This window comes from Streptopelia decaocto (genome assembly GCF_964273445.1).
Source record: "Streptopelia decaocto genome assembly, chromosome: 1".
NCBI lineage: Eukaryota > Metazoa > Chordata > Aves > Columbiformes > Columbidae > Streptopelia > Streptopelia decaocto.
In genome coordinates this window covers 52,511,802-52,538,958 of record NC_138663.1, presented here as the reverse complement: position 1 = coordinate 52,538,958, position 27,157 = coordinate 52,511,802, and the positions used below count along the sequence as shown (strand labels likewise).

Here is a 27,157-nt window from a genome sequence, read left to right as displayed (position 1 = left end):
CCCAGTTTGGAAGCAGAACCAAGGTTTCACATCCTATTAACAGATCTACAAACTCCAACGCAGCCCATCTCAGTTGTATTTCATACACTACCCCTAGTTATAAATCATGCAAGAGTTATCACTCAACATTAACAGAACTTCTGCTTTCTTTCCCCCTCTTTTAAGCCTAGAAAGTGATGTACACACAAACATGAAGAATGGTAGCGTTGCAAGGTGAACATAGTCAACACACAGGTGACATACGTAGTGTTACAAAGTCCCTAAATTACACTCTAAACATAGAAATGCATTAATAACTGAAAACATCTATTTCCGAGCTCTGTCATAATTTTAGATTTTGAGACAAGAAAATCTGAAATAATGAAAGTATGCTATTATGCCACATTTTTCTATGAATTGTAATAACATAAGCATTGTAAACAAAATCAATATATTAACTACTTTTGCATATTTGGAGGATTTTACAGACTGTGCCATTTCAAGAGAAATAGATTCTAGCTATTTACATCCGAAGGAAGCCCTAAGAAGACTTAAGATGGCAGCAGAGGAAGCAGGAATAGAGAGTGCTGAGGCTCCAATTTCAGAAGCTCTACAAAGCCGTGCAACAGGCAGTTAGTTCTCTGCGAGGAGGAGAAAGGGAAGCGTAAGGCAGACTCTCTCCAGCGCTTCATTATCAAAGTTAGGAAACACCAGAAACAATTCCCTAACTCTCTTCTCTCTCACACCTTGCAAGAAAATAGGAAATGAACAGATGATGTTCGGTACAAAAATGCTAGTCCATATCATATATGACAGAAAGATGACAAGCTATCGGCTGTCATCTTTTCAGAACTATACATGTAAGCTTCATCATTTCCCAAATTAAAAGCTCCCTTCTTTGAACCAGAAAATGTAGTGCTAGAAAGAAAACATATCAGATTCACCCACAGACACCCACAAACACACATTCTCACGCTTCTCAAGAAGGATGCATCCTCGCTTAAGCAGATGCTGGACCCATCACGTACTATTGCCAAATAAAAACCAAATTTCTAACCTCTGTCAATTTATTGTATCATCCTTCCGTCTCTCTCCAGTTTTGTCTCAGGTGCAAATGCTGCTGTCAGTTTTGCAAATTACTTGAAGCTAAGCTCCTGGAGCAGCAGTGTGAAGAAAATCTAAACTCTATGGGCCTCATCAGGTTATCCTTCTCAGCTGCATGTGGAAATTTGTTTCCACATCTTATCTTCAAAACTCCTTGCACCTTAAAAACACCACTCTTCCAACAAATTAGATGTCCCACATCCCACATGATTATCCTCCAGTCATCTCATTTCTTTAGAGAAAATACACAGACAGGTCCTGTTCCAGTCTGGGAGATTACAGACTTCAGCGACATTAGAGATTTCAGATACTCAAGTCAATAGTGAAAAACTGTACTGTGGACAAGGGACATTGCTCCTTCTTCCCTGAACATCTGCCTACATTACGCTGCAAGGCGAAACAACATTTATTCAGCTTTTTCCTATTGCGGAAAAAGGCAGGTGTGTTACCTCCACTAAACTGAAGAAAGGCTTACGTTATCTCAGTTTGTAGGGAAATTCTTGTCACAGAATAGCCAACAAGTAAACACTTCCAGTGCGCATGCAACGGAGATTACAGCATCAAATATCTGCATAGTGTAGAAAGGCAGACTACAGAAGTTAGTGGTCAGTGTCCCAGTTAAAAGAAGGATAAACAAAGCATTTTACTGTATGAACACCCCCACCCAAAAAAAAAAAAAAAAAAAAAATTTTCCCAGTGAAAACAATATACAAACATCTCCAGAATTTTTCCTTTCCCTTAAGATTCAAGCACATGTCTCAAACTCACAGAACATCATTAAGTGATCCCCTAAACTTACAATTTCCATGTTTCTCCACTGCAATTAGTACAGTAACATAATTATGTGATAAAATACTACTTTATATTTTATCCAAGTCTTACACTGGATCAGACACCACACTGAGTTTAGCAGAATTAATGGAGTCTGTGTTTACCCAAAGGATCTTTAGAAAGACACTATAACCTTCTTCACTGCAAGAATAGAGTGCTGAACATATGTCACAGATTTTTTCAAATCAATCATTACTTCAGTTTAAAACGGACTACCTCTTGAAAATCTTGATTTTAGCATATCTTCAGTGGCCCTCAACGGGCTTTGAGAATAACAACAAAACCACTCCTGGAATTTAGTACTGAGTAAGCTTTAACTAATACCATAACAGGCATCTAACTTGAACTGTAAGATTTTGCTCCACAGCTAAAATAATTAGCAAAAGTCACCACTTTATACCACACCTGAAAAACAAGTTTCAAGACTGCAAATACAATTGAAAAATTAATCTATTAATCTCCTACACATAAACTTAACCTGGGGTAAGGTTTCAGACTACTAATAAAGTGTGAATTTGAACTTTCTCCCCATGCCTCTCCCATAACAACCTTTCGACAGAAGAAGATACTTTGAAAATAATCATCTTACAGACATGAACAGTCTTAAATGTTTACATCTTACAGCTACCTAAGATACAATGTAAGACAGCTAGAAAGAGAAAATGTGGTGCACAAATAGACACACAGCACACTTTACAACCAACATACAATATAAAAGCATTCTCTCTCATAGCACATCCCAGAGGCAACTAAAAAGACAATTTATGAATGCCATCTGCTTCTAGTGTATTAGCAAAATACATGTATTTCAAAAATAGAGGAAAAAGCCTTACTCTGCTATATCAAGATATCCACAGGAAGCAGCTGCATGTAGAGGTATCCAGCCTTCATTATCTGGTTGATTAATATTTGCTCCATTTTCCACCAGAAATTTCACCATATCTACGTTATCATCTATACAAGCCTATAAAGAAAGAAAGATTTAAGAAATAAGTTCATATTACAGCTGTTCTACAACACTGTGCATCTTTACACAACATCTTCAGGAAAAAAAGTTAAGTATGTTCAGATTTGATGAGGGAGGAGGGTTTATTTGTCAGGATTTGACAGCAATACAGGAAGAATTTGAGAGAAAAGCAGCAGGTGTAATAGATATGAAACCAAATCCTTAAATAAACAAATTCAAACAGAGTGTAACAAAACCAACAAATGTCATTTCCTGAGGTGGACTTGTTCAGGTCTTCTGAGAAGCCATTTATTACCCCCACCGCAACCTTGTTGTCCAGTACAAAGTGGTTCCCTTTATCAAGCCCCCAGGCCCTCGCTCCACCCCAGGCCCAGCTTAGTCACTTGAGTGGATATTAGAATTGAATAAGCAGCTACGCCATCAAGTAGAATTGTTGTGACCAAGAGATGGGAAGCAGTTTGGAAAACAATAGCATAACCTGGTTTTAATTACAATGCAGAGATTAGGCAGTATGGAAGGGGATGTATTTCAGCACCCCCCTGCTGTCTTCTACTGCAGCATATTCTATACCACCATACATCTTTTAACAGTCCATTAATCACTGCTGTTTATAAACTTACTTGAGTATCAGTTTGGCACATCGCAAAGATATTATCATGTGTGCACAACCCTTAATTACCAAGCAAACAGTGTTGCCCAGACGCAGGACTACTGCTGCTCTCCAGATCTCCATCTCGACTGGCTCCTATTTTGCCTTTCTTCTCTGTGTTTGACTATTTTTCTCACAGGGTGCTCTCAGGGAGGTTTCTTGCCAACTTCCATACTGCTGCCCTTAAAAGGGCAGAGCAACAGAGAGAAAAGTCCCTCTGCATTTCAGGACAGCAAGGACTCAAAACAGCTAGACCCCACAAGACTGGTATTAATTTTTTAGCTTAATAAATCAACAATACTACATAACCAGAAGGCTGAAACAAGAACTTTTACTGCTGGGCTCCAAAACCCTTCTGCAGAATTATGCCTCTAGCTAAGTGCAATTAAGGTATAAATATTACTTTTCAGAATATTCTACTGCAATAAAGACTGAACATTATATACTTTATTACGGCAAAAAACCTCAGATGTCCTTATTGTGCCTTCCAAGATGAATCCCGAAGCTTTCTTCCATTCTGCAGTGCTGAGGCAACAGTTGCACCATGAGGAGGATGTGTTGCTGCCCCGTTTAACCAGCCAAACAAAACCAGCAAGAAATTATCCCTCTTTGACCCCATCTGCTTTAGTTAGGTACAAACTTAAAGCCTTGTTTAGAATTTAACACAGAATTGTTTTAACGATGACTCTCATCTGGACTTGGTCATCCCTAAACTTCCAGCTAGACTGCAACTGGCCTGTAGTACAGTGTTTGTATTATTTGTTTTTAAATTAAAACCAAAAACATTATTGAGTGAAAACATCCATAAACCTTCCTGGCTTTTCAGGTAGTCTTGAAAACTGCCTCCCTAAAGGATTTTTGAATTATCTTTTTAGCCATGCCCATCCCTAAAATCAGCAATTATTTTAATAAAATAATTGATTAACAGACTCAAAAAATAGAGTACAAACTCCTCATAGATACTGTCTTCAATTTCTTCCACTTCAGTGTACAACACTTATATGCTAGTAAAAAGCTCTGAAACAAAATAATTGCCTCTCTTTGCAAGGCATTTTGTCGTTTAAATCAGAAGGAACTAAATGCAAGACATCATGCCTCAGACAAGGAGGAAAACAAATTCAAGAAACACATATGTTTACACTTAACAGAAACATTAACCTAGCCATATTCCACACGTGCCATCTATCCATTTTTTCTGGATATACAATTTGCCTAACCATTGATATCCTATGTATAGCATAATATTCATCAATTTATTCTAAGAAAATAAATCTATATCAGAAAACTTTGAAATTGCCTAAGTATTTTTAAACAGAGGTCTTTTAATAATACATTTCAATGTGTTGCATACTGGTGTATCTTGAAATTTCATAAAATTCATAATCTGTGAAAGAAAGGTTATCTTAAAATTGACTAGCACTATTAAAAAAAAAAAAGCCCGACCATCTGATTGTGACAGAACACAACAAAGAACAATCTTTGCCTGCTTTTCAAGTATACATAAGAAAAACTGGCAAGACATACTCATAAAAATACTGTTGCTAAGTGAATCAAAAGCTTACATATGCAGCACATTAAAAGACATATGACTAAGTGGCTAAAAATATTTGACCAAATTTGGGCAGTTTATTGTGCCATACATGGCAAGAACCAGGAGAGCTCAAATCTCAAGTATTATCAGAGGTTGCACATTAATGACAAGCAAAGATAAACAATCCGTGAGATTATATGTATTAGGATAATAGAAAAGTAACTATTAAGATAGCAAAAGAATTCACTTGCATATGCAAATGGGAGAGTACTGGCATTACTAGCGATCATATTTGTGATGTTTAAATGTTCCTCATAACTGAATATACAATCTGAACAACTGTTCTAACAACTTTATTATAGGACAACAGGAGCCACAGAAGCTGAAGTTGATGAAATGGAAGACAGTTGTATAATTTAAAAAATATGACCTTCAAGATTCCTTAAACAAAGTTTATTTAAAAATGAGCCTTGTACGCGAAATATTTTACAGAAAACTCACTGTGGTCTCCAAGAAGGTTATTACCCATCTTAAAGTGAAGAAAAGTAAATGCAATGGATCCTATGGCTGAAGAACACATATATAATACATCTGTGTTCCCTTTTCCCTTTGACAGCACCACAGGCAGGTGTTTGAGGGACCCTATCACTCTCAGCAATTTCCATATGAAAGACACCTCTGACTATCAGCAGATACCTTAAGTCAGAAAGCCAAGAAACAAATGTTATAAAAGAATTTTTATCTAAATGTTTTTTCCATTTCTATTCCAACTGTCATTGCACTATCGTCACAGTCACTTCTAAAAGCAGTATTTATCAAGTGTCAGAAGTGCCTCTGTTGTTAAAGACTGACATCTCAACCCCAAAAGGAAAGCTAGTCAGAACAGCATGATAAACTTAAAGCCTCTGAAATCTCAGCCCTTCTAGACCTCAGCTCAAACGTATTACAAAGGAAAAAGCAACGTACATGTAAAGACATAAATAACAAGAGTTCCACTGATGTTACAGTGACTCAAAAAGATAAAATTCCCGTGACTACATCTGTCCCACTCTCTGCACAGGGGGGAGACAGCCACAGGCTTTCCTCTTCCAGGCCTGCTACCATCTTTCTAGGACTAATTTGGGTTCTTGGCATTCACCTCCCCATCCTCAGTCTCTTCCTTCATGGTCCTTAGTTCCCCCCTAGAGCTTCAGTTCCCGCTTTGTGAAACAACAGGTTGTCCCAAAGCTCTTTCTGAGCACTTGCTAACATCTGCACACCACAGACAGCAGCCAGCTCCTGGGGTGAGCAGAAGAGCATGGGAGCTCATGCTCAAGCTTCCCTTCATCCCACACACTGGTTCTGTCTCTCAACCCCATTCCCAGGCCCCACAAACTGGTAGAAAGGCAGTATTTCTGCAAGAGGCACGCTCCTTACCCTGCCAAATTTAATGGAAGTTGGCCAGCGGGCCCCAAACAGAACAACAGCTGGACAGTGCAACCATACAAACCTCGTTTCCTTCGAGAACTAATTTAGAAACTAGGCTAATTAGTCACAAAGAAAGCAAAACAAAGCGAAGTTGATAATACAAAGTCTGGTTACCTTTTCTGATAAGAACAGAGGAAGGAAGTATATTAAGGCCCAGGAAAGAAAACCACTTTCTATTTGTACAACAACCTGAAACTTGGACTCCAAAGACCAGCACGGAGCCACAGTGCGTGGCTCCCATACAGACCAGCCCCAGGCAGGCCCAGCTTGTCCTGGAAACAACACGCCTGTGTTAAGTGAAATGACACTTTCAGCTTTTCCCAGAAATACCTTCTGATCACTCAGGAGGGGGTGACCAGGTGCCTGCTCAACGTGTTAGATTTTAACTGTATTCACTATGTGTCCCAGTGGAAGTGGCGTGTGACCCAAGTGGCTCTCCTCGCTATCAGGTGTGAAGTACAGAGGTGACCTAACTTGGTAGGTAACCTTAACAAGAGATAGCTTTGAAAGAGACGTCTATCTAGAGTTCTTGATCCCTCAATGAGTAACGACTTAAAGAATTCTCCTCAAAAGACAGAAAAAAAAAAAGCCTGGGTTTTTGGGGTTTTTTTTAATCAGAAATCTTGTAGGGAGACAAGCAATCAGTTACACTATGGTCCCACATACATGCAGCAAAGCTATACAGTATGTACTTTAGACCACAGTTTTCATTGTTTTCATCAATGATGAGATCTAATGAGCTAATGCCATCTAATAAACTTTAGACATTTGATTTTTTCCCAGTATTTTCTAAAGAGAGCGGTTAAAACCTATTTTTACTGTTACCTGATTAGTAACCTGATCTATTCCACAAATTAAGATATTTTGCCTCTAACAGCAGAAAATAAACACTGTATATTTAACTTCTGCCATCACATTTCATTTTTCCTTATTTAATTTTCATAAGGAAAAGAGTCAAAAATACAAACACGGAATAATACATTAGACTTAAAGGGATAAAACAAGCCAAACAACCATCTGTGGGAATGCTGGAAACAGGAGAAAGACCTCACGCAGTGACCTGGGGAACAGCTTATTGCTTCCTTTGATTCACCTAGTGAACCAAGCCCAGTATGTCCAATGGAACTAAGCAGGACATTAACATCTTTTTTATTGCATCTGAGAATCAAATTAAGGGAGGGTATCCACACCCAGCAGCAGAGCTGGTTAGAAGTGGTTCCTGTTCTCTTCACCCTTGATCACCTGTTCCCTCTGCCATCATCTACCACACCCTTACAGTTACGCCGACATACTGTGCTGAACTGGATCTAAAGTGGATCAGAAAAGCAATGAGAATTTAGAATTTAATAAAATAACAACAGGAATAAAGTATTGTCTTTATCTGACTAAAACAGAATTATTTACTTTGATTATATTAAAACATTTTTCATTTTCAGAGAAGAAGCCTTATTCTGAGATTCATCTTTATGTCCTAATTCCACTACGAAGAGAACCAAAATTTTGTTTTACTGTGAAATTTCACCCATTACAAGGTTTGTGTTAAAGCTTCTTGTTTAAAACTGACACTTTTCGAAGAACACACTTCTAAATTTGCAATCACTTCTACCACCCTGACTTTCAAATTTACAACACATTTTAGCCTGCTTTCGTGTTTGCACCGACTTCCAAAGGAAATCACAGTACTCACTCCATCTACCTGGCTGTCCTCCCTCCTTCTGCAATTTCAGTTGAAACAGGAATAGAGGTTGCAGAGAATTAAATTCCCTGCTTGTCACAAAAAGGTGGTTTAAGGATGAGTCCTCTGGAACAATGCTGAGCCAGAGCAGTTCACAGTGTAAACTCAACAACTATCATACCACTTCTGCCTGGGTGCTCTCGCTGGCCCACCAGTGAGCTCAGCACTGTCAGATAATCCCCACAGTTTGAACACCCATCTCAGCCTGCAATGATTTTTACCACCAGGAGGAAAGGTTTTGTAAGGACAGAGGACATCACAGTTCACTAGTGACAGTCTGTGAACATCTTCTGTTCATCTTTATTCTCCTTGGAGGAAAAAAAAATTATGTGTTGCAATTCCTTTTTTAAATTTTAATTTTTAATTTTATTTCAATAAACTACTACTTGAGAAGGCATAAAAAGAAATTTGTTCAATAGATCCAAAGCAAGCTTGAGTAACACTTACCACTTCTGGCAAGTAACATATTTATGCTGCACATTAATTACAAATGCAGCACAAACAAGTCAAATGTCAGTAAGGCGTATAAAATGAAATCATAAGCCGTATCTAACTTCCCAGCTACAGATTTCAGATAACCTGGCAGTTACAGCCACTAGAAAAATGGAGGAGTACTTTTTGCACCTCAAATTTGCTTGCAAGTCATTAATTCAATGTTTTCATACAAAGCATGACATCTTAGGAGTCTAATATTAGTAATGACAACGTCCTAAGACTGACTATTTGGGAACACTTCCAGGATAAAGGGTAATAAAAATAACCAACAAATTAGAGCATGAAATATTAGTGATTATTACACTTATTTACTATTTAAGGAATCACTATAAAAGCATGTAGTTTACATTTGCTGGGTATTCTTTTTTAATATAGTACATACAAGGTGGAAAGGTTGCTGTTGATGTTCATGTTTATTGTATGAAACAGCACAGTTGGTGTTGTAACAGAACTCTAGGCACTAATCTAGTATTACAGATGACAAATATTGCTCAATTATTAAATTAAGTATAATCTTTCCAGTGCTCATTTAGCCAACCCACAAGTTGCAGCTTATATTTTTCAGTGAGCTGGGGTAATGACAGATATCTCTGCATACTGACAAAATACAGTTTTCTGATTAAATATCTTACTTTTTAAAAATATGTTTACTAGTAAAAAGGAGAATGCTTTACCTTGTAAACATTCTTGATAAACTAGCAATATTACCTTTTTTGCTGCAGTGTTGTTTTGTTTAACTTATTTGTAAATAATGTGTGTCTGAGGCGTGTGTGTGTGTCATTTTCAGTTAAGAAATTTTAAATCCACACAAAATTCTTCAAATGATAGTTTCCATCTCCAGTAACGCAAATTAACATGTAATTTCAAGAGCATCTTATTGTTTCTGCAAGTTTTGTCAGTTTCAAGTTTAGTGTGTGTGTTTCACCCCAGAATTAGAGTCAACCTTGGGGTTAATCTCAACATCAAACTCCTTCCTTCACTACAGGGCAGCAAACTTTTCTCTGGAGAAACTTCTTAGAAACATTTCACTTCTAAGTGTAGAAAATGAGAATCCTTTTAGACACCTGCAACAGCAGGTGGGCAAGACACTCTCTCCTAAGGAGAAAACACTGTTTGAGGCTGACGCAACGTTTCAGGTCCATTCAAGTCTCATGGGGAAGGCATGCAGAGACGATGGAAACCGAGCACCCATTCACCATCACGACTTAATTTGAACACTGCAGAGCTGTCAAACATTGACAAAAACAGGCAAATCATTGCAGAACTCAAACTTCTCTAGCTATTAATTCCACTTCATGTAAACGCCTTGTCATATACATGAGTATATCTCAACAGAAGTTGACTAAGATTTCATTTCAGCTCCAAGAGGTGAAACCAGAAGCTACATGAAACTGATAATTATTTAGCTCAATTATTCAGTAAGACCATAATGTCATTTCTATACTACAGCTCTGCCTTGTTCTCTCTGTTACACTGAACTACTAAATTAATTACAAGCACTTGAGCTTTGCTAGTTTGTAATTTATAGTTAAAACTGTAAATTTAATTAAGGTCACAATTCATGGAAAACTTTAAAATCTATTGCTGTTGAGACTGATATAAACTATGCGTTATAAAACTAATTTAACAGGGACATCCCACCATTTAAGTTCTAAAGAAAACTTAGGCACAGTTCTTAATCAGAATACGTATATTTAAGTGTTTTTAGCATGTTTCAATTGGAGACAGAATTATTCTTGTCCTCTAACCTCCCGCTGAGATAAAAAAGTGGAAGAGGATAGTTGGCCATAACATGTTATTTATTATAACCAGAGATATTACCATTCCTGGTAGCAATTCCAGTAATGGATCAAGACTCACTGACAGACATTATATGGGCAAAACAACCCAGTCTAATGCCTGCTTTCCTGTTTTTGCTGAAAAAAACCCAAATCCTCCAGGCTATCTAGTATTACATGCAAATCTACTTTCAAATAAATATTTGTTTTCTTTTTTAGCTGCCTGCAAATCTGTTTTCAGGAACACTTGAAATTCCCACACTAGAAGTTACCTCTTAATTAAAACTACCATACTAAATGTTTAATAGTAAACTTCACTGGTATTAATTTATTGCAATACAGAGAAAAATCTCAAGACAACGTGCCAAAAAAGTACTTGCCAAAAGCCAGCCAAAAAAAACCCCACACAAACATGGAAAACCAAGATGTCATGGAAAAAAAGAAAAAGATAGCCTTTACAAAATTATTTTAGAGGAAATCAAACCATACAGCATTCAGACTGTTAAACTGCTGATACTGGAGCAGTTCCATTTGCCTGAATGCCCTTTTCTCTCCTGGCTCAATATACTGACACGAAGTTGCTGAAGATACTGGAAACAAAGGAATTCAGGAAGCAGCCTGTGCCTTAGCTTGACACAAATGAGGGTCTCCCTTCAACTCTTGGTCCTATGCATTTGAAAAACAACAACTTCTGTTTTCTTTCAGTTTAAAAACAAAACCAAGTACATTCTGTGGAACAACAGAACCTGCCCTTAAATGTAGATTCAGGTTTCTTAGCTTTTTAACCATACTGCAAGTGAAAGCGCATGACTTTACTAAGTGAAATGGAGAAATGAAGATCTGACTGACAGCATGGTACTACATCGAGTAGATGCATAAATTCACAAGCTGTCTTGAACCCTGCAGGCATAGGCAGGCAGGTATGTACAAATTACGTGTGACAGATTCTCGTTTTAGCTCCACGTTGTTGAAACCTATGCCATTTGTGCAGCAGCACCAAATCTGTGAATTTGGGAATTCAATCCGGAACCAAATTTCAGACTCAGACATTTCACAAGTGGTTTTCTCACTCCTCTGGTCCATGCCTTTGCAGTTTGCTTTCTGGAGTGATTTCAGCAGTTATGGCTGATGCACCATGCTCAGTAGGACACAGACAAAGGACCCTCCACATCTACTTTCTGGCAGGTACAGAAGCAGTCCTGTTCATTGAAAAGAGATGTGTTTCAGGAGTAAACAAAATTTTGATACTGTAAAAACACAGTGCCATTATGCAACTATGCTTTCATCACGCATTTATTGTGATGTTTTCATGGTCACACTGTCTAAATACTAAATTTGAGAAGGAGAAAGGCAGTGTCATATAGTATATGTACTTCTGTCACAGTCAAATTCAAGTATATGCCAATCGTATTTCAAATGCTTAGTTTTTTTTGTGAGTAAACATAATCTGCTTTTAGCATAGTGGCAGCTTTACAAGTTCATGCGCCCAACCAGCTTTTCAATTTAAAATACCTAACATACTGATACTCTATTCAGCTCTGAGTTCTTCGGGGCAAAAAACTGTGCTGCCTTGCAGTGAAAACCCAAGGAAAAGCAAACCAGACCACATCTACCAGCAAATTCCGACAGGCTACATTAGTGATCTACTCCTTGGCTGACATTTTATCTTCTGCTTTAGAAGGATCTAGTGGAAGTTTTCATTGCTTTCTGATTTTAGCAACTGAAGAGGAAAAGCTGAGTAGAAGAAAAGCAATAACACTGAATTTAATAAAAATAACAACAAGCCTCCATCCCATCAGGGAAAAAAGAATATAAATATTGATAGGTTATACTAAACTAACCACGACAAACGTTCCCTGAGCTCATTTTCCTATCAGACATTACTGTTGACAGTAAAAAGCACCTTTAACAGAAGAAACCAAGATTACAGGTACCAAAAGGCAGTCAGACACTCAAATTTGCAACTACACACCTATGACTGCTTCATTCAATTAGCATTTGCTATGTGTGGTTTTATCTTCATCACTATACAATATAAGTATAAGCATATTTTTAGGTAACGCTGGTATCATTCCCGAAGCAGAGGAATCCATGTAAACAAACAACTAATTTGTATAATTCAATTTAACATAATAGAATTTAAAAGTACATATGAACTATGAATGATACATTGGTTAGACTTATATACATTTTATATGTTAAAAAAATTAATATAATCATGTTGCACCAGGACGGAAACAAGAACTAAATTACAAGTAAAAGTGACATTTTGAATTGCTTAAACATTAATCAAATTATCTTAAATGTGGTAAATATATTAGTTTATCAAAACTGCATTTTATACACCAAACCAATTAAGTAAAGGTAGTACTACATATAAACAGGAAATTCAACTAACTGTTTCTCAACATTTTCCATTTTTAAGGAAAGAAGGTATTGCTTTCTGTTCCTAGACCGCGAAAAGAAAAGCTACCTTTCTCTGATATAAATCCCAGTATTTTTTTCCAATTTATGATCAAACTTACAATTTGCTGAATTGACTAGATAAATTGGAAAGCATTTTCAGTTCTTAAAAAATGCTACTAGGTCTTGAAGCTGACATAGGCTTCAAATCAGCAGGTTCAAAATGAAAGTGGAGTATTCAGACAGTCTTACTAAAATTTTAGAAGAAAACCAAGGACTGTCTAAAAAGCAATTAGAGGTTTAGTGAAGTTATCCAAAAGCGAATTAGCTCAAATTTGTTACAGTAAATATCAAACAGCTGCTCTTTCTTAAAACCATATTTTTTAATACAGATTTTGTCTATTCAGTTGGTAAGAAGGTGAGAAACATGCAGCTTCCAGCTCCTGCAACCCTGCAGGTGTGAGGCACGGCCTTTGCCTGGGGCAGCAGAAGGAACAAACCTCCTGGCTCCCAAACAGGACAATGGAGACATGTCGATAAACCTCCAGTATCATCCTGCTGGCATTTGAAACACCTAGAGACAGCAGAGTATGTTTTACAGTCATCAGTGATGTATATGCATTTTAACTTCACTTTTCAACATGAAAAAAAAAAAGCAGTAGGTCTCCAATTTTTACTTTTTAGAAAAGACTGGCTGTGGTATACACATATATACATAACTAGATTTTAAAATAGCTCGATTCGTTTCTAACTTCAGAAATATATTCAGCACAAAGCCTAAAAAAAATGGGATCTTGTTTCCTTTCTAATGTGCCAAAAGTCTGAAGGAATTACTCAGCGGAGCACATAAGCTATAGACAATGCCAAAAAATTCAGTGTCAGGTAATTTCCATATACATTTTCACATTCCACAACACTTGGAACAACCTGTCCAAAAGCCTTTTTTCTCATTTAATCTGCACAAAGAAATGTCACTGTGATCCCCAAAAGGTAAGGAACTTGCAACAGACAAAGGTCACCAAGGCTTGAATAAATCCTCTGCAAGGACAAGATCAGCTCAGAATACACCGAAACCCAAAATTCAAGTCAGCCTCAGTACTTCAGGCATCCTTTCAAAATTAAACAAGCGTGTACTCATGCTGTGCCTTTGCTAAATTTGCTAAATAATCTTCTAAAACAACTTACATGAAATACATGGCCATGTTTTAGTGTAGCTAACTGTACAAACAAATAAGGAGATGATAACCAAATGCACTACAAGCCTCTTTCAAGTAGATAGAATAAAAATAAGTATTCAACACCAAACCCCCTCTCTCTCAAAGGCTAGCTACGCAGCTGTTCCATCTACACAGATATGGTTTGCAACTTCTAAAAAAGGCATTTTTGCTCACAGTGTAACTCAATACTTTATTTTCAACAGGCCAGCCACTTCGTGAACTTGCTGAGCAAACCCTGACTGGCTGGAACGACAAGGAAACCTGCGCTCAGGGGTGCGCGCTACCCAGCTCCACCTCCAACAACTGCCCATCAACTGCACCCAATTTTTTTGCCAGCACAAGAAAACAGCCGTGAGTACTTCTTAGCAGAGACGTCTAACAATTTATCTCTAGCCATGAACATAAAAACAACATTCACTTTGTGAACTTTCTCTCTCCCAAAAGAGCCGACAGAAGTACCAGCTTCGGCATCAGACTCCTCTGCTCTGTCTAAACAGGAAATACTTTGGTACTGTTGTCCCATTAGAAACTCATTAAGACAGATTAACAAAGAAACTGCAAGTAATCGCAAGTTTCTAGGAAACTGCTTACATCCCAATTACACTGAAAAATGGACAGGAAGACAACAGCCAACAAGTAAAATAATCTAAGTTTATACATATGCAACAGTGTATACCACTATATATACACAAAATATGTGGCATTTTAAAAGGGTCAATTTCTAAGTCCTCCACACAGACCAAAAGCAGGAGCCATTATTCTACAAAGCCATTTGATTAGGATGTTACTGTAGTACAGAGATAAAGCAAACGAATGGCAGCAATTGAAAAGAAAATGTTTAACAAGCAATACTGTGAAAATCAATATAAAACCAGAATTTTTAAAATGTGTATAAATAGTATAAACTTTAAGTAACAGAGAGTAGAAATCTGGAAAGGAAAGCTATTAACATCCATGAAAAAAACCACAGCTGGCAGGGGCAGGAATACCAATGCATTTCTTAAATATATTAAGAATGAGAAAAAAATAGCCATGATATAGGGCACATATATATGTGTGTGTGTGTGTATATATATATATAATATAGGGGAGAGAGATTTTGTCAACAAGTATCTCCACTTTGTGTTTTGAAAGAAGCAGAAAGTTTTATTTGTCTTGTATAATGAGGCTTATACACCTTCTCATCTGCTAATAATAAAGAAAAATACTGAAAACCCACAGTGAATCTTGGTAAGACAAAGTGCCAGTATGCTTAAGGAGGTCTCTAGCCACTATTCAGTAACTTAAGGCAGCTTCCAGTTTGCCCATGTTTATCTTTGAAACAGATCTTGCAACATCTGGGAAACAGTAGATGACTTAACACTGGACCAGCGCTGCAAAGTGGTAACACAGATGCCTAATTGAGCCAGCCTGTCAGCCACACTGTGTAAAATAAATAAAAACCACACACACACACAAATCCATGTGACAGATATCATGATAACAGAGGTGCATTAACCTTATTAGCAGAAAGGCAATACTGTGCCAACACAGTTATATTACTTCAAAGGCTGTTAAGCTTTACCAACAGCACCACTTTCTTTGCACCATGAGGCCAGAGCTGACCAACACCAAAGGACCCCAGCTCACACACGCTCCTAAGACCCGGACCACCAGCAAACACGGTTTTGAACCAACGTGGATCCAATGAGGCTTTTTAAGCTTGTAGCCTTGCCAGATGAAAGCTGACTCCATATACAGCAACTGTTCATAAATGTTCACAAAAGCTCATTAACAAAGGCACTTTAGGTGCAGAACCTGAGCAGGCTCCTCACTGGAGGACACCATTAATTATGTCTTCCTGAATTCAAGATTTTTGAGCAGCAGTTCTCTACAACCAGCGTTACTGTTCTTCTCATGGCATTAAAGGGAAAAACAAACCAGACTCCTCAGCTCCATATTTACTGTGATAGAGGAGGAAAGGAAAATAGATGCTGACTTTTGGTCACTATACTAACAGAGTAAAGTATACTAAGATTGTTACACCTTTGATCAGCATATTACGAAAGCAGCTTCTTTTTCTTCAAACTGCTGCCTATGCTCCATTATCGACAATGTCTCCAGCGCCATTCTGGCATATTTGTCTGTATGCTACGATTCATGCTATACCACCCTCTCCACTGCCACTGAACAGATAGCAAGCAGCATCTCACGTGAAAGGACTTAAGAACTCTCCAAGTCAGAGCTGTGGTGCATGACATGAAGAGACTGTGCCTGACATCCCCTAATTCTCAGTAAATTACTAGCAAAGAGCTTACAAAAAGGGCAAGGATACAGCTGTATTTTCCTCATCCTTTACAGAGTCTTTGGTCTTCACAAACCAAGTTATCTTTTTTGAAAGGTAAACCTGTAGTCTAGTAACCTCTGTATTTTCCACTTCTCATTAACCTTCTGAAGAGCAATTTTATCTCAGCAAATAACCAACAGGAAAATACTGTATGTAGATGAGCAATTGTAACCCACAGCATACATGCCAAGACCAGCATGTATCGTGTCATCTGCTCTTCTGCCAGAGCACAAGGAATTCATATGTTCTCGCACATGCTGCAGCAGTTCACTTCTAACTTCTGAGTACTGCGTGCCAGATACTGGAAACTCAGACATCAGTTTTGAGGAGAAAAGGCACTAAAGAAACTTGCCAGAAAACTAAAATATTTCTTAAAAAAGTTTAAGCACTTATTCTCACTACTTCATCAGCAGTGTCGCTCTGCAGGAAGCTTTCACCTGAATCAAAGAAACACACTGATGTATTTCTTCGACTGTCTTTAGCAGCACAGAATAGCACTTTCAAGAAGTTAGTATAGCAGAAGATATCTTTGGTAAAAGGTCTTGTAGTCAAATGCTGATAAAAACAATTTAAGAAAGTATTCTATCTGAGCTTATAGGATCTTCTTCCCCCACTACACTTGATTTGGGGCAGTTATATGGAAAGAATATCCCAGTTGATAATAATTAGACCCTCAACTGAATATTCTGCATTAGAAACTCTGACATTCAGAAGATGACAATGTTTCAAAGTACTCATAAATATCATCCCTATTGGATAATTTGCATTTCTATGTTTCAGGATGAGTTTTAAGCAATATTCTGTTCCTTGCAGGACGCAGTGTAATAAAACCAGCAAACTCTTAATTTTTTTCTGCTAACATACACTAATTACTCAGGGCATGATTCCACAGGAGCTCACTGTTGACAAACAGGGAGGTCCCAGTCTCCTTGCTCATTCTCAACTGTACACTCCCAAAAGCATTTGTCAGACTCTCCATTAGCCAATTCAACTCACCAGCAAGGCAGAAACAACCCTTTCTCCCTCCCCGAAGGAAGGAAGGAAGGAAGGAAGGAAAGAAGGAAGGAAGGAAGGAAGGAAGGAAGGAAGGAAGGAAGGAAGGAAGGAAGGAAGGAAGGAAGGAAGGAAGGAAGGAAGAAAGCAGCATGGCAGGAGGAAGAGCCAGAGTACACCCTTTCAAGGCAGCGAAGTACAGTATTATTGCCTTCATCGCACCTGGAGCTGCAGCCATTTCTGACTTTTCTTCTCAGAAAAGACTCTGGAGAAAGGGGTAAAAGTCTACATTTCTAATTATATAGTAACTCTTCTGTGTTGACTTCTAAGCTCTGAGACTGCTGACAGCTTTGATTTGCACCAGGACACAAAAAACTCTGGCCTTCTCTTTACCAGGACTGTGTCAGCTTGAAAGAAACAACAAGAACCCAGAAGTATGCTGTTTACCTGATCTTAGCAGTATGCACGTCATCATGAAATTAATCATAAATGTTTTAAAGTCTGCTTCTTGTACATCAGACTGCTAGTTAAAGGCGATTATTATCAAAGAGCACAAAAACGAAAGCCCAGTTTAAAAGTACCTTGGATTCATGGTCAGTCATCACAACGTGACTGCCCTTTACTGACTGCATTTCCCCCACAAATGCGTAAGAACAAGTGCTAAAGTAAACAGATGGAAAAACACAAAAAACGAAACATGTTTGAGTATATGGAGAAAGTATACACACTACGAATGCATGGGGACAGTCTATGCGCTGCAGTTTTGGCAGGTAACCATTCAGCAGCGCTGGCAGGGCCAGAGCAGCGGCAAGGGCTGGGGTTGGGTCTGACAGGGAAGACTTCCAAGTTTCCTCATTTCAGACAGACAGACAAAGGCCCATCTGGCTTTCTCTACTGTTCAATCATCCACCATTCACGCTGCAAACTGAAACCTCCTGCAACACAAACTGTTTTTAAAACTAGTTCTCCATTTATTTTCGTGGAAGATCTATCCATCTGGCTAGAAGCTATGCTCCAAATACCTAGGAGCGCATGGTGAGAAACTGCCTCCATGTTAAACAGAAAAGAGAAACCCACTCCCTGATGTGCCAGAAGATGACCTTCCATGCCTTGAGCTTGCTTTTTCTCCTTTATGGTGCACACCTCCACAAAAATTCCTGGAGGGGAAAGCTGCTCTGCCAGGTTAACTTACACAGTTAAATTAGCCAAATCATGTTTAAGCTTTATGCTTCTCTAAGTACTCTACTTTTACATTAAACATTCATTTACACACAGACCTATATGTAAGCAATAGCAAGGCTGAACAGCCAAATATTCCAGGACTAGGAAATGCTTTAATTAATGCTACCTAAGCCAAAGCTACCAGCTCCACAAACATCTGACCTGTGTGCAGTCCTATGTGAGCTCTATTTCCCTGTGGCCAAAGGAACTTGTTTCATTCAATCTATGAGATGATCATTGCTTTCATAATGCAGCTATTCAAAATTATGGATTTTTCTTCACTGTTTAGTGTTCAGCCTGTATTACTCAAATCTTGTTCCAAACGGAACTCATTTTCTCATGGGCTCCTCCACCTATCAGCACTCACCACCATTTAGGTGCATAAGCAAGATTTTCAAAAAACCTCCACCACAAAAGTTATCATTTCACAGGTCATAAACAGACAAAAAAGTCATCATAAGCCACATTCCCTGATTTAACCATACAATTTGAAATACTATGGAACTGAGGTTTTAAGATATATACCATTTCATATTTTCTAAAGAAAATCTTCCTTTCATCACATTTGGAGCCACAAGTGCATAATGTTTCTACAGATTTCCCTGCAGTCTCCTACCCCATTTACTATTCTTTTTTTCCCCCACTGATCAAGCAGAAGACCCACAAGCAACAGCATCTTTCATCAGATGTCCTGAATTATCCTAAGAGCAAATCCTCTATACAGGCCCTGTAATCCAGGTATGATGACATAATAGAGTATTAAAAGGTTAATGCATGTTAAATCCAAGTACAGATTTCACAGGAAACATTAATTACCTGATATCCAATATACTAACAACCAAGTTCCATTATTTTAGCATTCCTAGTATCAGCCTTTCTTTCCTGCTTCCTCTTCCACACCACCATTTAATTTCCCTAACTCTAAGTTTCATCCTGACAGCCAGCCCACATCTGACAGCTTGCTGTTGCCTCCACTCTTCTGACTCACTCCTACAACCCTACTCTATTTTTGCATCTTAGAGCTTCCTCCTCTGTGCTAGTGGAGGCAAAGAGGTCACAGCACAGATAGCACTAGTATATCTCTAAATGAATCTTAGAAGTCCACGGACACCTGACATCTGCACTGACTCCATGCTCGGAATTACGATATTGAAAATTAACTTAGATAAATCACTGTACAGTACCACCGTTCTTCTTTAGGTCTTGGTAAATTCTCCTAGATACCATCTTTTCTCTGAAGCACTCTTCTTCCAGTGAATCTGAAAATGCTTTTAAAAAATGAGTTCTTCTGAGAAAACCTAGCACCTTCCAAAATGCTAGAGTATTAAAACCACAGGTCCATCCAAGACTTTCTCTTTGTTTCTCCCAATCTGATTAAGTATAAAAAAAATCCAGCTGTCATTCTGCGGCTACAATTGACAGAATGTCCTACCATGGTGGCAAACCCAACACTGCCTGACTGAAGAAGAAAGACAGTATCATCTTCCTTTACAGCCCTTAGCTGAAAATAGTAGAACAGACTTCACAGAGATCCATGGTTTGGATTAAAGGTACAGACTAACTTCCTGAAAAGGAAGAACTCAAGAGGCCAGAACTCTTCAACCTAGAACAAAATCACTTTGATGACCATATAATATACAACTACAAAATCATTAATAATAGGAAGAAAGCAAATATGAAACCAGTTGTTCACCTTTTCTGCTGGTACAAGGAGCTGAATTCATTTCATGAAGCTAGTAAGAGCTGAAACCAAAAGGCATTAAGAAACAAAAGCTGCTTTTCTGAGAGCTGACTGGAATGCCCCATATCAGCAGCAGAGATGACTTATTACTGAGCTTAGTAGACTGGCCCTTCCTTTTTACACTGGAGCTATGTGATTAACTGAAGGAGTCCTTAAGGCCTTAGGCAGCCCAGAGGGAAAGAAACCCTCTTCACTGCAAGTCAAATGAATACTATAGCATTTTTACTGCAGAGTAGTCTCATCACAGCAGGTAAGTAACAAAGTGCTCTGTGTTTTTGTAACAGAAAACAGGTTGTGTTTTTCATTAGTATTTCAAATAAAGGTACCGACGTTCCTGTGTTCTCAACTTATCATACTTCTTGTAAAACAGGATTCTGTGTATCTGAATAAAGATATATGACTAAGTTTGACAGTCTAGCCTCTCATTCAGGAGGGTTTTTTAAAGTATAGGTATTACAGTTACCACAAGGAAAATTACAGAAAAGTTTATGTGCATCCTAACACTTGAAAGTAAATACAGGGTAGCTTACTTCAGTGCCAACATTGTCATTTTCAATGACTCGTGCCACCATGCTCAGATGCTTTTTCCAGAGGAACCTGAACCAGATCTCTCTGAAGCAATCCCTTAATATGCAAGCCTCAACAGGCACTTACTTAAACTGTTAGCATCTATTCAAGCAGTTAACAAACAGGTCAAACACACAGAAAAAAAGCATGCTGGATTCTGTCGACTAACCTTTGTTTATAACAGCTACAGGAATTATCACTAGTTCACAACAAGCTTGGGTAAAGCTTATCTGATGGCAAAAGTTCATTAGGCAATAAAGCTGTATTATCAACATGCTACTATTCTTTATTAAATTAGCATTAAATCTTTAACGCACAATCACTGCCACAAAAGGAATTTCTCCTACTAGCTGCATAGACTCTTGCCACATTTTTAGTTTTAATAATTAGCTACTGTGCTTCTGAAGGAGGCCAAGAAAGAGGGTATTACAGACAAAGCTAAAGCCAGCTGGGCTGCTTTTTTTTCGCTTTTGGATGGCTGCCTTCATTTCACTGAAACACTACAAAGCAAGCTGACCATATAAGGCACTGGGATTCCCATGGAAAATGCTTACACAAATCAGATCCATGCCATCTTTTTAGTTTATATAGTATAGTTAATACGAACATTTGCAGTACATTTTTAAAACACACTTCAGAATTAAATCTTACAGATATAGCATTACTTTTGCCTTAACAGAGTTCATGTAAGTAGCATTCCAGAAGAATCTACAGCTTAACATTCAACCAAATACATTTCTTTATGTAATATTAGACCAGATCAATTTGAAAACTGCAGGCAGCATTCATAAACACAACCTCCTTGATTTTGGTGCAAAAAGTACCAGAAAAGCCTAATTCACAATTCAAGGGTCTGACAGCAAACAAAACTCCCTGCCAGCCGCTGGCTGCAGCCCGTATTTATCAGAGGCAGCAACTTGCTGCATGGAAAGATTATTTGTAGCCTAGATTCCAACAGGAATAACTCTAACGAGCAAGGGCTTATAAGGAGATGGTAATACACAGCCGACAGAGAAAGGACAAGGAGGGCTGGGGAAAGCACCATTCTTGAACAGGCAGGGGTGCAAAATGAAGCGGAATGTGGGGCTTCCACTCCAGAAGGGCAGGGGAGCTTTTGAGACGAAGGAAGGAAAACATCGCCAGTCTCAAAGAAGGGGGGCAAGAAAGTATGCGGATTTTAAGGTTAGACAGACAAACACAGCAATACTAAAAGCCTCAGTCAGAGGTATGTGCCAGGCGTGACGACAGTGTCTTTCCAGCTCTAGGAATTATTTTTCAGAAGGAATCAAGCACTTAGATGTTGGGAAGCAACACTTTTAACGCAGTATCAAAATTACTAGAGAACTCTTACTATTTGCATTTATTAAAAGGCTAATTAGTTATTTAAACTAATATATTTTTAAGCATGAATTTCACAACACAGATCAATGCTTTATGAGAACTCAATCTGGCCTATACATGGTACAGTTTGTTCAACACTGTGTTCGCTTTTCAGATACCAAACCTCACAGTACTCTGTGTACCAGACTACCCGATCTGTTAAATTAACTAGGACATTTGCACCTGCTTTATCTGGGCGTGGAAGGTAATTCTTCAATCGACACATAGTCTATTGATTCATAAGGACAAAAAATGTGTCTGTAGTTTAATACAATCTGAACAGAACTTTTCATTCCAATAAATACCAACTGCTGTGAAATCTAGCTGCTTGCTTGCACCTCAGAGAATATACTTCATCTAACAGACACATCAACCTCTGTACTAGTATTATTTTTAATATTAGTATTAATATTAGTATTAATATTATCAGAATTTTTTAAAAGCATCTCTACTTCCTCATTACTATATGTACTGGTTACCAACTGCCTGTATGACACAGGCTTGTGTAGCATGATGCTGGAAGTCAGTATTTTCAATACAGAATTCTCCACCTAAAAATATCCTTTCCCTAACAGAGAAGGGAAATTTTAGACTGTTGCTATCCTGTCTATCATGGGAGTAAGACATGTTCAGTGAAACAACATGTGTAATAACGCACAGTAATTAGTATCAGTCACCAACAATCCTATCCATTAAATGCTCAAAATTTAAATGCTTCCTGCATTGCATATGGCTTATGCTATTTATTTTTAATAGCTGTTCTGGGATTTCCTCTGCCACAACCCAACTGCTTACAAACTTAATGAAAACATCACCAACATATTAGCTACTATCCCATTCACTGACATCAAAGAATCTGTAAAATGACAAGGAGTGAGATCAACTTCATATATCTTCCATAAAAATAAAAGAGCTCCAATTAATGTAACCATGTTAATTATATTGCCTACAAAAGCATCTGAGTCTTTCCTGCAAGCACACTGAAAAATCATGTTAACTATCAACACACACACCACACACTCCAATGCCTAATCAGTCATCACATCACTACAGCACCCCTACATATGACAACCCCTGTATCCAAAACCAAAGTCAACTTCAAAGATTTTTCTTAAAATTTACATCCCCTAGGTTTGTTCTGATTTTTTTTTTTTTTTTAATTTCCTGAGGAAAAGAGGAAGACTGTGTTCCACCTCAATGTTTAAACTTCATGTAATTGTTAACTGACATTTTTAGTTGATACAATAGTCAAAAGACAGGGTTCTGATTTGGAAAAGCAAAACCACTTACAGAAGGATGAACCTTCTATTTTAAGTACCATACTGATATGTATTTGTATCCATAACAAGAGTACAATATCCATAATGGATGAATGCAAACAACTCTTTGCTCATTGGGAACTTAAAGCACAGACTTTCAAGTACTAAAACAACTCATGAGGTTTTCCTCAATGCAAATAAACAGACTCAGAAGTGGATGTACTGACAAAATAAAACTTTTATTTAGAGAGACAGTCCTCAAGATTTGGGATAGAACATAAAACAATAAGATTCAGAAATCTGGTTTCTTTCTGGGGAAAGGCCAGATTTGGCTTCCAAAGAACAAACTCGTCAAGCTCTAAATCTATGAGGCAGGTGGGATACACATCTTTGACTAAGATTTCACCTATGTATTTAATACTTATAGATGGCACAAGTCTTCGAAGCATTAAGCTTTAAGAAAGGATTACAAAATCCACTGCTTTCTCTTCTCATAAGATACTTGATACACCCTAGGAGGGGGGATCTTTTCACAGTTATAAAATGATGGCTATCACTTTAAGTCAGAACAGAACTTTCTTTCCTATAAAACTATATAAATATATACACATAGATCTCCTGAAGACGTATCTTCTATTCCAGCTGAGGTGTGAGTTACTGGCAGAAGTCTCAAAAATCAGTACATCTAGAAATTAAGTACCTATGTGACCACAGTATAAATACATACACAAAGATGAGAGATGACAACTACATCTGTGTGTAAGATGAAATTTCAGTCTGTTCTTAAATTTGCCCCCAACACTAACCACCTTTGAAATCTATGTGCCATGCTGGGAACCAGAGCCATCTCTATTCAAGTTCATTATTCATTTGGCTGGCATTCCCCCAAATTAAAAAGATCCCTTAAGGAGCTGTAAAGCATTTAAATTTATGTGATTTTATCCACAGAGGAGAGCTAAGACTCCAGTTCTCAAGATCTTATCATGGGTTGTCCTAAGCAGTAATTTAATGAACTGCTCAATTAGTTCTTATACCAATATTTTAGAAGTTACTGCACTCCAGCTGCAAGCTCGTCTACTAAGTGACTTGCCAAGTGGACAAATTAAACTCCTCTACACAAGAGTGAACAAGCATGGGAATGTACAGGAGCTGTCAAGGAGTAAGTACTGTGCTTAAGTAAGCGTTTAGTCTAGAATAACAGCAGCATTGTAGTTCAGAGTATCTACATCCCTATCTAAAGTGAATGCACGCTTGGTTTAGAAAAAAGTATCATTATACCAAGCTACTTCAGAAAAATTTATAGTAGCTACAACTATATTTCTGCTCTGCAGGGTATCAGTTCACTTGAAGTACAGTTTATGTGGCCTTGGACTCAAAAAGCTGCATATATGGGCACTTGTCAGACTAAGTGTCTAAGGAAGCGTACTCATTCAGTTCCTACGGGCATCCCAGACCTTGCCTCTGTGGCTGCTGGATGGTGAGCTCTCATTTAGAAGGACAGTGTTCAGCACTGAGATTCTTCTACAATCCTACAAAGTTATATCTTAACAGTTCTGCACTAAAAATAAACCATTGGGTTAACGCTGAAGCAATACAGAGTTAATACATTACTGACCTTAGGAATGGTACAGAAAACACCTACTGCTCTGCTGAAGACTTCTGTTAGACTAAATGAGGTTAGGCAAAAAACGCAGTGCAGCTGTAGCATGCTGCAGGCGTAGGAACACCATGAGGGTGTCCAAGTCCTCTGTGATGTGCCAGTAGGCAAGAGGGAGAGGGAAGTGAGATGGCAGGCGAGATTTTGCCTTTCCAAGTTAGTCTGGGTTACAGATGACTTTATTTCCATGGAAATAACCAGCATCTGAGACAGAACAGGTTGCTAAAACAGCAAAGTACTTTGCATTTTAATAGCCTAAGCTGCAGCCTACAAGGAGTGGGGTTCTATATATACAACAGCTGATGCTGCACAGTCACTCCAGACCTTATCCAGTCACTAACAAGTCATCTAGCTTAAAATTTTAGAATTGGTTCATATGTTGCCTCTTCTTCCTTCCCCTCCTGCTGCCTAGGAACTGTGAGAGGGTAACGGATTATCAGCAAAATTCTGCCCTGCAGTCTTTATGATCACTTAGGAAAAGTGGGAATTCATGTCAGGACAAAACAGAAGCATTCACACTTCTTAGTTTAATGTGTGATAATTTAGAAATCTTAAGCCTTGTAAGGTCACAAAGAATAACAAGCACTCTTCTTTTAAAACCTACAAACAGCTGACTTCCATCACATGCTGGGGCAGTGCTCAGCTTATCACATAGTTGCATCTGTGCAGCTGTGGAGGACAGTTGTGGAAGACAATCATGTGGCAGAATGCAACCATCACTGTCTGAGGTCAAAGAGAAGAAAAGTTCAGATCCAAACTAGTTGAATCCAAATCCAGCTCAGGCACTTTCTGGCCAAGAAGCTTGCAGTAACTTTGCAGCTGTTCTTTGTATCTTCATAAAACATCATATTGCTGATGTATTCATCAATAAAATAGCATGTGTATATATTTGCACTAAAATCAATGTAGATGCTGAGTTTCAGAAGAAAAGATGGTTACGACAATCACTTTTCTTAGCCCTAATGGAAAGCAACAGGACATCAGGGACACCAGCAGCAGCACACTTAGGAACAAATTAGGTTATTATGCAAGTAGAAGAAAGAGCTGAGCTGTGTCAAAGTTCCCTCACATGAAGATGACAGTCAAAACCAGTGGTGACAGAAGACACACCACCTTGCTGCTCTAGAGGTTTGTGTTTAACCACACCACCCTAAAAGTAGAGTATATCATTATCCAGCAGACCAGAAAAAAAAGTACTTTGATATTGTGTGCAGTAAAACAGGTTTAGGTATTACTATTAGGATGGTTTCTTCTACTAAGCAGCTTATTTACTCAAAGCAGACACAAACTGTGTGCTTAGATAAGGGTTATTTATTGTTCTAGAGATGGAGAAAACAATGCCTTTGCGAACTGGAAAACTGCATTAAAGTTTAGCTTTCAGTTTCGAATAATCTGTAAGATATGATCTTAAATGTGAGCATTGAAAAAGGACGCTCCAAGAATATTAATAAAGGGCTGTAGAGTTTGGCCCCAGCTGGGCAAGCCTTATTGATAATGTGACTAAAACTGCAGCATTTATAGGAGTTTAAGTGTTTCCAGGTGTAGAAGCAACATCCAGTTTTTGAGTCTGTGCTCACTACCATCTACAGTAGAGTCCAATAAGGACCTGCAAATACATCAATCATTGTTTCGTTAGACAAGCATTGATAATTGAGGTGTTCAGATGAAGGTGTCAGACATGGATTAATAGTGTTCTTAGAAGAATTATTAGTAAGGTTTGGTTAAGAAGTTATCCAGTGTAACTTGACTCAATTTTATCACAAACAGGACAATAAAAAAAGGATTAATTGTATTTATTTTCTTGGTGTTTTAAATCACTGCACTCAGGTGATTGTAGAGTCTAACAATGAGACTAGA

At 38.1% G+C, this 27,157-nt stretch overlaps 1 protein-coding gene across 8 annotated transcripts in view; it reads right to left on the bottom strand.

Annotated features, from left to right (window-relative positions):
* The window catches only part of PPP1R12A (protein phosphatase 1 regulatory subunit 12A), a 116,392-nt gene that overhangs the window by 69,971 nt on the left and 19,264 nt on the right, over positions 1 to 27,157 (bottom strand). For all 8 annotated transcript variants that reach the window (XR_014186681.1, XM_082076184.1, XM_082076180.1 and 5 more), the window contains exon 2: positions 2,748 to 2,878. Coding sequence is in view for 7 of the 8 variants with exons in the window: in XM_082076184.1 (XP_081932310.1) it covers positions 2,748 to 2,878 (131 nt within the window). In the remaining variant the exon portion in view is untranslated. The remainder of the gene's footprint in view (positions 1 to 2,747; positions 2,879 to 27,157) is intronic.